The sequence below is a fragment of the Agelaius tricolor genome, unplaced genomic scaffold (genome assembly GCF_023055355.1).
Source record: "Agelaius tricolor isolate 1412-34295 unplaced genomic scaffold, bAgeTri1.0.p SCAF_3, whole genome shotgun sequence".
NCBI classification, from domain to species: Eukaryota; Metazoa; Chordata; class Aves; order Passeriformes; family Icteridae; genus Agelaius; species Agelaius tricolor.
Window position 1 is genome coordinate 59,289,887 of NW_027269263.1, and position 11,213 is coordinate 59,301,099.

The following is an 11,213-nucleotide window of genomic DNA, read 5'->3' on the forward strand; positions in this document are numbered from 1 at the left end:
AAAGCTGTGTTGTTTGTCAGCACTGAGTATCATAATTGCAGGTGACTCAAGGATCTTCAGAAAGGTTTAGGTATATGAACCAAGGCGCATAAACCTTGAAGCAATGGCAACAGGTTTTTGGCTTCATATTAAGCAGTTTTGTTGTTGGTTTTTTTTTTTAAATATCCTCTGTTTTAAATGGGTTTGATAATCTAGCTTCAAATCTGGGGGCAAAAAAAAAAGCTGCTATATCTTGGCTCACTTTCAGGAACAATTACATGTTATCTGTGAAGTGCCCGTCAATGTGCAATAACTTACATAAACGTTTTCCCACAAATGACTCACATTGTTTACTTTCATCACAGCTTTACAGGAAAGTAACAACTGAGTATTGAGCTAGAAATTAAACCATGTCTTCTAAGCAGAATTGCTTTCAAGCTCATGTTTTCTTTTACTCACAGATGGAGCATCCTTCCCACCGTTTGTTAAGAAGGATCAGGTACTGCGCTTCTTCTCCTCTGACATTTGCAGGTAGGCTGCTCCCTTCCTGCAGTGTGCTCACACCCAAGTGTGCCTCTGAGGGTTTTTTGTTTTCAGAGGGTGGCTGCAGTGGCTGTGCCTGGGCTCAGCCAGGCAGTGCAACATAAACTTTTCACCTGAAACACAAGTAAAGTTGTGTTGTGCTCATGATGCAGAGCCTGATTCTGCCACTCTTATTTCAAGTAGCTAATACAATGTACTTTATTTCAGCCAGTTACAGATGTATATGCAGGAAAATGTGACATTGTGAGCTGTTAGACATCTTTAAAAGGCACTGAGGGCCAAAGAGTTCAAAGTCATGAACTTCTTCTTAGGTCAGGTCCCAGCCTTATTTGGTGTGAGAAGGCAACAGGTACAGCAGGGTTCAGTTAGGTCCATCTTAGGCATGTCTGGAAAAAATCATTTATGCAGAACAGTGTTTACTGTCATTCAATAGATACTCAAAATTTTTTCTCACAGGATATTTTTACATATTTTATTTTTATGTATTTACAAACAAGTCTGCTTAATTCATCCTGTGCTGATGACTTTTAAGCCTGCTGCTTCTGCTGGGCTATCCAGTGTCCCCAGGTTCCCCAGTGGGATCACTGAAAGAAATAGTAAAGATTTAAAGTGCATCACAGTATATCTACTTTGGGAAGTTCAAACCCTTTATTTATTTTGCTGACTGGAAACAGATGCTTCCTTTTTACTAGGTTTAAAGTGGGTCATTTGCTTTGCAGAGTGGTTTTTTTTTAAGATTAATGTTTTTACATGAAGTTTTTTTTGAAGCAATTTTATCCACAAACTGGAAAACATTTCCCAATTCATAGAAAATAGAATTCTATGCAGAGGAGAAATGATAAAATTCTTTGGATTGATTGCACTCACAGTTTGAGAGATCCCTCCAGCCATGTAATTCTCACAATTTATGAACAGTAAAGGACAATAACAACTGTCCAAAGGTCCTGCTGAAGCAGGGTCAGGAAAAATTGTTCTGTCCATGTTGCAAAACCCTTCTTTTGTTTGGCTGCAATACAAAGTATTGATGTCCTGGTTGCATTACTGTGTAGCAACCATACCTCTGTATCAGCTGATACTGAATTAGCAAAAAGAAGCTTAAGAGCTTAAGTAGTATTCTGATTCATATGCAACAGAATAAGGTTATATGCAAGATGTTATCTGCATCATAAAGCTTAGATTACCCTAAGGTCAGCAAAAAACTGTATCAGAGATGCTTTATATGGATAAGCATCTCTACTGTAGTCCAGAAACTTTTGAAAACCTCATAATGATTGCGGATGTAGCTGTGTGCAGAGAAAAGAGATCTCAATTAATTTGTTAGCTTTGTCTATATTGTTTATCATTAGTATTTGAAATTTTGTCTGTTGTTTTGTGTATTGTCATGTTCACCACTGAGCTTATACATCTTTTAGTGAAGGTGTGGAATATTCTCCATTACAGAGAAACACCCTTACAATTTGCTGAACAGTGCAGCAGGAGCCTGGACATGGGTCCCTGGGGGGGTTCTTTCTTTTAAGAGAGAGGCAGCTGGGGAGATCCTTCAAGAGCATTGCCACGAATTTAGACTTTTAATCCAAAAGGCTGAAACACATTTCTCCTCTTTTGTGTTCAGATCCATCTATGGAGTTTTCCACAGTGAGCAGGTTGTGAAGGGGATCACACTGAATCGTTTCGTGGTTCCTCGTGAAGCATTTGCAGCACCAACCGAGGTTCCAGACAATTATTGCTTCTGCACAGATAAAGAAATATCAGAGAACTGCACCTTAGCTGGAGTCCTGGACATCAGTGCCTGCAAAGCAAGTATGGTGGTGACACAGTACTGCCACACAAGCCATTGAACTGGGGACAAGACACTTGTCCTGTAGCTGAGGTGTTACTCTGATATCCAGGATGTTTGGCTGTGAACTTTTCCGCGGGTTGTTTGTGAGACCCCTCACATTTCTGCAGCCTCGTTGCCCAAAATGAGGAGTATGATTTTTCTGTATTTTGGATAGTGCTATGCAAAGTTGTGTACTGAAACTGCAGGAGTGTGTGTAGAGAAAGGAAAGGAGGGGCACTGTGTAAAAGCCAGGGACAGTTCAGCACCTTGTGTCTGTGGCAATTCACACACACAGCAGGGGTGGGTATGCCCACAGTTGCATGTATGTACACAGACAGCACTGGCTCAGTGTGGTGTTGGTAAAATAAATACACACTGAGTCTGCATTTTGTGCAGAGTGAACTGTGAGAGGTCCCTCCAGGCTAAAACGAGATCATGAAGTGGGCAGTGACAGTGACAGTCGTGTCCGCACCTCAGCATGAGAATGGGAGCACTGCCAGCTCCACAGTGTAGACACAAGACAAGCAGGATTTGGAACTGCAGTTTATTTCACGATGCAAATTTTCCTCATGACAGCAAATAAATCAGAAAAATGCTCGAATTTTGGGTTTTTTTTGGTTTGGGTTGGGGCTTTTTGGTTTTTTGGGTTTTTTGGGTGGTGGGGCTAGACTATTAACATTTTTATCAGGATTGTACATCTATATAGCGTGACTATGTTTAGAAAATGACATGTGAAGATGAGTGCCAAAGCAAGACTTAATGGTTCAAGAGAGTTTGTTTGTTGTTTTTTTTTTTTAACAGAAAGACCAGTGTATATCTCTCTTCCTCATTTTCTTCATGCAAGTGAATCTATATTGAATAACGTGGAAGGCCTGAGCCCAAATGAAAAGGAGCATGAGACATATCTAGACATAGAGCCTGTAAGTCCAATTATTTAATACTTGTACCTTGGGAAACCTGCAATGTTTAGCTTTAATAGTAGTAGAGTGTGCCTTTTGCCAGAGGGACAAGCAAAAGATTCAATATTTTCATGCTTGCTTTTCTAAGGTCTGCTCTCAAAGGGGTATGGTTTCAGCAGGGGAAATTTAGAGCAAAACTTTACCTCATTCTGACCTTCAAAGTTTGGAAAATCTGTTTTGATTTTTACTTATTGGGAACATGGGATTGAACCTGATAGATTCTGCAAACTGTGAAGAATGTTGTAGCTTTTCTATGATCTTCAGGTACTTTGAGAAAATTATATTCTATGAAAAAGCTTCTGTTTCTTCTACATTTAGGTTTTTTTTTTTTTAAATCTATAACTAGTCATTTTTTGGATAATTACTATCTCAATTGAAACTAAATAAACATAGATGGGTTTATTTCCTATTACTAGAACTCTGAAGAGTCTGATTTAAATAGATCTAGTTTAAGTCTTTGTGACTTGAATTGTCTAGCAGATCTCCCAAACAGAATGAATTTATTTTGACTTCTTAAAAATTTACCTCTATTTCTATTTCAGTGATTCAGATCTTTAAGTGTACTTACCAAAGTTTTCTGAATTGTATGATGAACTCAAAGGTTCCAAAATTCTATTTTGCTCTTATTTTGAACGAAAAAATAAAATTAATAATTTCTCACTAAAATTAGGCAATTAAGCTATGTAACTTCAGTGAGGAGAAATGAAGTTAAATCTTTGTTTCACCTTATTTGAAATAGAGACATCAACCAGATTTTCCTAAATATTACACAAAATTTTTAAGAACCACAACCTTTTTTTGTGAAAGACAGAGTAGAAGAAAGATATGAAGAAATGATTTGTATACGTCTTTGTCCTCATATGAAAGGTTTGTTTTCAGCCCTATGCAAGTTAAACATCCTTCATTTTGAAAAAGAAAATTTAGCTGACTTTTGGTGGAAAAAACCCCTGGAAACACATCTTTATATGAAATATGCCATGACTGATTTAACTTTGTCTTCAGGTTTAAATGTAAATTACAAAAGTAACTCTGGGCAAGCCACAAAATTAGAACTTCTGTGAGAAATGAGAAACCCTTAGAAACATTACCATTTCATAAAAATTGATCCTTCAAAACATAAGGATAAAATAATCCCAAAGTGCTTTTTGACACAGTCCATATATAGACTTCGGCATCTAATTAACAAATCTAAATTAATGTCTTGTTGGATGTTTTTCATTGGTTTTAGGTGACTGGTTTTACACTACGATTTGCAAAAAGGCTGCAAGTAAACCTCCTCGTGAGGCCTTCAAGCAGAATTGAGTAAGTGCTACTTCTTTATTTTATTTTTAAAGAATTTTTAATTGGGCTGATTGGTCTATGAGAGCATCAGTAGAAATGTTTTGGAGAAGAAGGAATAAAAATACTTCCCCAAAGCTTGTTCAGAGTAAGCTCGTTCAGCTTGTCCTTCCTGAGCAGGACACTGCCCAGGTATTTTAAAACACATTTGATTTCCCTACAGAAGCTTACAAGGCAAAATTTTCATAAAAATAACATTCGTATAAAACCCAAATGGGGTCATGAGGATGAACAAAAAGAAAAACTGTATTTTCTGTAATAAACCCAATGAGAAGGAGAATTTATGTATTCCCTGTCACTAGATGGTTTTATCACAAGGGTAAATGTGTCTCTAGTTTGGTTTTTTCTCCTCTTCAATGGCCCAAATGCACATGGATAAAAATCTTGTACTTATGATGGATTAGCATCTTGTACATGTGAACACCACACAGATCTTTATCCTTCTCTGTGTCTGACTGCCCGTATACAGAAGATTAGACAGGAAATTATGGTTGCCCAATATATAAAATGGCTGCTACTAGTTGTAGTTTTGGTTTGGTTTGGTTTTTTTTCACTCCAATCGTATATTTAAAAGGTACATCTGAAAGACAGAAATATAGTTAGAGAAGAAAAAAAATGTTTAAGCAGAGAGTGGGCTTATGTAGGAAACTGAAAGTAACATGCTGTACTTTTTTTCTCATTTCAGGCCTTTAAAAAAAGTTAAAAAACCCTATGTGTTCCCTATTCTCTGGCTAAATGAGGTTAGTATATTTTATGTCTATTAATATTCTCTCATTATAAACAAACAAATAAACAAAAAAAACTACTTAGCTTTTCTAATCTTAGTGCCCTGAAACTGGGTAATTTAACTCACGCTGTGATTTGCACCACACCAAGAGTATATTCAGCAAGTGAGGTCTTGCATCTGTACCTTTCAGTGATGTTTTCCTTGCACTGTTTCAGTCTGCTGTTATTGGGGATGAGAAAGCAGAAATGTTCAGAACTAAAATCTCCGGTAAGCTCCAGATGCTGAGCGTGCTGCAGATGGCACTGATCATCGGAGGCTCTGTGGTCTTCCTGGCCTTCTTGGGGTCCTATTTCATATGCAGGTCAAAGAAATTAAAATAAGTAAGTAACCTTTTACAGCTCAGTCCTCAGCAGTGACTTCTCCTCAGGGTTTTAAGAGTTCAGAATCGTTACCTATTTCGCTGTTATTTTTTTTACATGCTAGAAAATTCAGTAGTTGTTCTGTAGGAAATCATCCAGATAATTGGCCTAATATTTTCAAGTTCTCTTCCCATCCTAAATCTTTCAGGATGCTCTTAACTCAGGGGAGGTCATTGGGAACCTTATCAGAAGAGCAACATTTTTGTTTGTTGTGATTTTGTTTGTTGTGATTTCTTTAAGATTGACGTTTTGTCCAAGACTGTTAAACTGCTGAGAAGTGTCCTCTAGCACCTTTCTGAGACAGAGGCCACACAGCTGCAGATTGCTGTGCTCTCCCAGGACATGCCCCTGTCTGAGGTTCAGGGAACCCACTGTAAATGACACTTTCTATTGAGTGCTGTTTTCTCACTTTCTCTCAGTGGTGCATCACTGTAACGTCAGTCTGAGCACCTCCTGGACACACCTAGCCCACAGAGGCAAATATACTCCCATCAGGGGTATAGACTGACCAAGTGGTGGATTAATGTGCTGATTCCTGGGGAAGCAAACACATTTTTGGAGTTATTTAAAAGAATTGCAGAGACATTAACATTATGGTGGAAAGTGTGCTGTATTAAAGAGGTATTCTTAAGCTGAAGACTTGCCTCACCATATTTTGTTAAACTATACTATATTACCTTTTTTGTTAAACTATACTATATTACCTTTGTTAAACTATACTATATTACATTATACTACACTATTCTGAATTCGGGTTTTATTTCACAACAGGTGAAAAGACTTCAGAGGCAGTCAATGTTTAATTGACATTTCAGCTAAGCAGCTTGTTAAAATTCAGAGACAAAAGGTATGATTCAAGGCACAGTCAACTCATTTGCTGTGGAATTCAACATGTTTTTCCATTTTGAGAAGACCAGCTTACTAACCCAGATAAGCTGACGTTTTCGAAGGTCCACACTTCTGACATCACTAAAGAGGCCACTGTGGAAACTGCACTATCAAAAGACTTTATCTGAAACTTGTTATACATTTTAAATTGCAGTCATGCAGACTGAAGTCGAGGTGCAGTTGGATTTTAGTCCACCTTCTGCCATTTATGCAACTTGCTACTCATTTTCTTCTGGATTTGCAAGAGAACGAAAGCCGCTTGCTAATGTTCCGTCTCCGAGCGCAGGCTGGGAATGACAACGATTTGGAGCTCACGCTGTGCTCTAGCTGCTCTCATTGCAATATTTCCCTCTGTTCCTTCAAGGAATGGAAGCTGCTGCCATAGTACTGCTCTCTGTCCTCTATTCAGGGATGTGAATTGCGTTGAATGTGAAGTTTATTATGTAAAGTTACTAACTGTAATACATGAAGTTTATAAAAGACTTACTAAAACACGTGGTTCATACATTTTATACGGAGATGGCTCACAGATACAGCACAGTCATCCATATGCTGATGGGGCTCGCCGGCATTTGGCTCCTCAGCTGTTTGTTAATCTGAACCACTCCCTAACTCCCAACCTGCTCCACTGCTCTTCCCATTGTCTCCTGTGAGCTTTTATTTCTGGCTCTTGTTTGAACAGCCTCTGCACTGCCCTAAGCCCATTTGGCCCGAGGCCTCCCTTGAAGAATGATCTGATATGTCACCTGACAGGACAAGAGAAAATATTCCAAAATGCTTCAGAGACAGGAAAGACTGAGATAATGATTTTTGATCAAACATCAGAGGGTTCCACTTGCTATAGAAGCACAAAAATTAAAACAGGTAGCCCCAATTACTTACTGATAAACCATCTGCCACAAAGAAATCTGTGCAACCATTCATTTAATGAGATGCATCAGCTTGTAGACAGGTAGCAAACACTGACATCTCCATAAATAGTTGACTTTTTCATTTGAACTGAATGCTGTATTTTATTCTGACAGTAAATGGGGCAAATACAGAGTGTTGCTGGGTCTCTTTCCATGGATTCAATAAATTCAGAACAAGAGTCTAAGTTCAGCATTTTCTAAGATTTCATTTAGGATCTTTAATCCCCTTATTTAGGAGCTGGAAAGAAAAAGGGAAATCAAACATGGCCAGCCTCTCACATCCTGCTGTTTGGAAACAATGCTACAATGGACTTTAAACCAGAAAGGTTCATCTTGCTAATAAATTACAATGTCTTTGGCTGGGTATCTTTATTAAGGTGTTCTTACCTTTGGAAATAAAGGGAAAATCCAACTGACTATAATGCTGGTGTTTTATTGCGCTGTTCCTCGTGGACAAAGCTTTGTAGCTATCAGTAGAGCTGATGAGTCACAGAAATCCCAAGACATTGTTCTTGAAGGTGAGGTCTGTGGGGTATGGCTGCACTCTCCTCCCAGCTGTGAGCTGGAGCTGCCCTGGTGTGACTCTGGAGGGAAGGGCTGCTCTCAGCCTGTGTACTTGATTACTCATGGTGCTGGCTAGTCAATGAAAAACACCTTTTTCTCATATTCCCCCTTATTGCTGGTATCATATGTGATGCTCTGTTCCCCTGTTAGCTTGGGGACAATTTGACACAACTGAAGCCATCCCTAGAGTCCTATGGACTGGTCAAAAAAGTATGGGGACAGCTGAAGCCATTAAGCCACATCTCCTCTGAGATAAACACAGCTCTGCTGTGGTTCAAGATCTGAAACCAACTTCCTATAATAAAACATCTTTTGTGTCAGGATCTAACATGAAAGGAACAACAGAAGTGCTCCTGTAGTTTTTGATATGCTAACATTTCAATTTCATTTCATTTGACTTCAAGTACATTGTCAGTAAGTTAGTGTTTGCTTTACTAGTGTTATTTAGTGCTATGTGGTGCTCCAGCAGGAGTGATCCAGCAAGTCAGGCCATGATGTTAAATGTCTCAGGGCCAAATTTTATATGGTTTGTCCATATGCATAATCTCATTGATCTCAATGCAAGTTTTGGCTTTTAAGCTATGTCCAGCACCTAGACTGCACTTGAATTGTAATTTTTAGTTGCTTCATCCAAAGCATCAGTTACAGTTATTGTTAATTCATTATACTAAGGCTAATGTTAAGTATTTACATTTGTTCAAACAGTGCAGGGTAAACTTTCATTAGAAACATTAATGAAAATACAAGTAAAATAAAGCTCAAATATTTTTTTCTGATATCCTTATGTTTAATTGTAAATAAAGCCTTCTGTGTTGAATAACGAAGTTCTTGTGCCTCTTTTCTTGGTATTTTGGGGTATGTTTTCTTTTTCTAGAAAACCACTTTTGGAAACTGATGAATAACTGAGGCTATTGTGGCATTCACATTCTCTGAACAGAGAGAGATAATTCTCTCTCTCTGGTTTTTTACTGGAGAAGCACAGACAGAAGAAGAGAAAACAATTCTTATCTTTACTTGCTGCTCCTGTTGTTTTGCACATGTAGAACGTGTTGGGAAGATTGTTTAGCTGAAGTAAGTTCTTAATTGCACTCTGGTAATGATTGTTTATCTTAATTGGCCTATAGGGTCAAAGCTGTGTCCTGGCTGTGGGCAGGCAGTCACGAGTTTTCTTTAGTATGTAATTTAGTTTAGTACAGTATCTCTTTGATATAGTGTAGTATAATGTAATATTGTATAGTTTAACAAAGCAATTGTTCAGCCTTCTGAATCAATGGAGTCAGATGACAATCATTCCCTGTGTCAGGGGCACCCTGCATTTACTACAGGCTGTGGCTAACCCTGTTAAATCATTTTACTCAGGCACACTGCAGCTCCCTAGAAGGGCACGTTGCTGTGTGCTACGTTAGAAATATCAGTGGCATACAGCATCCATTGTCTCTGCTGGTCAGAACCCAGTGCTGATAACACCAGTGTTGTGCATTTGATCTCTCTGTGGGCAATTCACTGAAGAGCTGGATTCAATGATCCTTGTGGATCCCTTCCACCTCAGTATGCTTTGATTTATGTTCTGGATCACAAAAAGGAGAAGACTTTGTGGAACAAGGTAAGCACCAGCACATCTAAACTGAAGCAATTCTAAAACAAACTCAGGAATCCAAGAAGCAGGGAGAGAGGCCTGTTTCCAAATCCCCTGAGCTGGATGTGTTGGCAGGATGGTGTTAGCACATCCATGTGCACATTACAACACCATTTCCTGGCTCTGCTGGCCCAGCAGGTTGGGTGTCAGGCAAGACTGGCTATGCCCATTCCTCGTGTTCCCCACCCACCCCAGGTCTTTAAGGGTGATAATTGCTTGTGAAAGTCAGATCTGAACAAAGACCTAACAGCCCACACACTTACACCCAGAGCAGGTGTGCCAGCTCTTGATCTCTAACTGTAATTACGCATTCAAAGCATGTGTTAAAACCTGTTCTTCCCACCTCGCCTACCACTGTCTGTTAAGGTAATACAAACATGTTACTATAACGTGAAAAAGAAAGAAAATTAATGCCTGCTGTGTTCTTTTAACTCTGAAAGTAGGGAAGGGCTTGTTTTATTCACAGGTCTACACATCAGCATAACAAAACAATAAATTTAATAACTAATAAAATACACTTGCAGCTTCTTTTTTTTTTTTTTTCTTCCCCTCAGTAGTCATATAAAAACAGAAACCAGAAAGAGAAATGACTTGCACATACCAAATGCAAACCGCATTTATAAATAAATGCTATTTATTTTCCATTCTCTGTTCCCTCTTTGCCTATCAGTTGGCCCTGATGCTCAGTGGTTTCACCTGCTCCCAGCAGTACCCGAAGCAGGAAGGGGTTTACAGCCCACCCGGTCAACAGCCGTGGCTGGGACCTTTTTTTACTTCTATTTTGTGAGAAGATAAACCAAATGCTTTGCAGCAGGCGCCACCCGAAGGACATCCAGGTTTTCACAAGTTCTCTTGCTTCACCTCAGCACGGGCAGTGAAAAACTGTGCTGGTTATAATGAAGTTTTGCTACCTCTGTGAGTTAACATCACCAGATACAGTTACAAAACTTTTAAAGCAGTAAAACAAAAAGTCCATCATAAATGTCTGCTAGATGAAAGATTGTTGAATGCAGCTCTAAGACAGATTTTAATGACCATTAATATTCTGTAATGTTTTACTAAGACCAGGGTTTCCTTTAAGTTATATGAATTGGTGTTTTTACAAAATACATGGTTGATATAAGTAAACCCACCTAAAGTTTCCAGGACCCTACTTCTTGCCCAGCATCCTTTGGGTAGCACCAAGGATGTGTGGATGAATCAGGAATTACACAGAGCTCGGTGTGTGCTCTTTCATGTGACTTAGATTTGCAATTTTAACTTTACCAGATCTGTGTGTAGGATTGGGAAAGTCACATTTTTGCCCCTACTTTGCCCTCATAATTTTTCCAACTGAAAAGCCCCCATGTGAATATTTCTGAAGTTAAATTTCTTGATTGATACTTTCATGATAGGTGCTAAACCCAGCAGCAGAAGGTAAAAGCCTGCTG

General features: G+C 38.8%; 1 protein-coding gene across 3 annotated transcripts in view; it reads left to right on the forward strand.

Moving 5' to 3' along the window:
- Nucleotides 1–8,967, forward strand: part of CD36 (CD36 molecule (CD36 blood group)) — a 52,807-nt gene extending 43,840 nt beyond the window's left edge. For all 3 annotated transcript variants that reach the window (XM_071424016.1, XM_071424017.1, XM_071424014.1), the window contains 7 exons: nt 441–510; nt 2,135–2,322; nt 3,143–3,261; nt 4,529–4,602; nt 5,324–5,378; nt 5,581–5,745; nt 6,556–8,967. In XM_071424016.1, coding sequence (XP_071280117.1) covers nt 441–510; nt 2,135–2,322; nt 3,143–3,261; nt 4,529–4,602; nt 5,324–5,378; nt 5,581–5,745 — 671 coding nt within the window. In that variant the 3' untranslated portion in view covers nt 6,556–8,967. The remainder of the gene's footprint in view (nt 1–440; nt 511–2,134; nt 2,323–3,142; nt 3,262–4,528; nt 4,603–5,323; nt 5,379–5,580; nt 5,746–6,555) is intronic.
- The last annotated feature ends 2,246 nt before the right edge of the window (nt 8,968–11,213 follow it).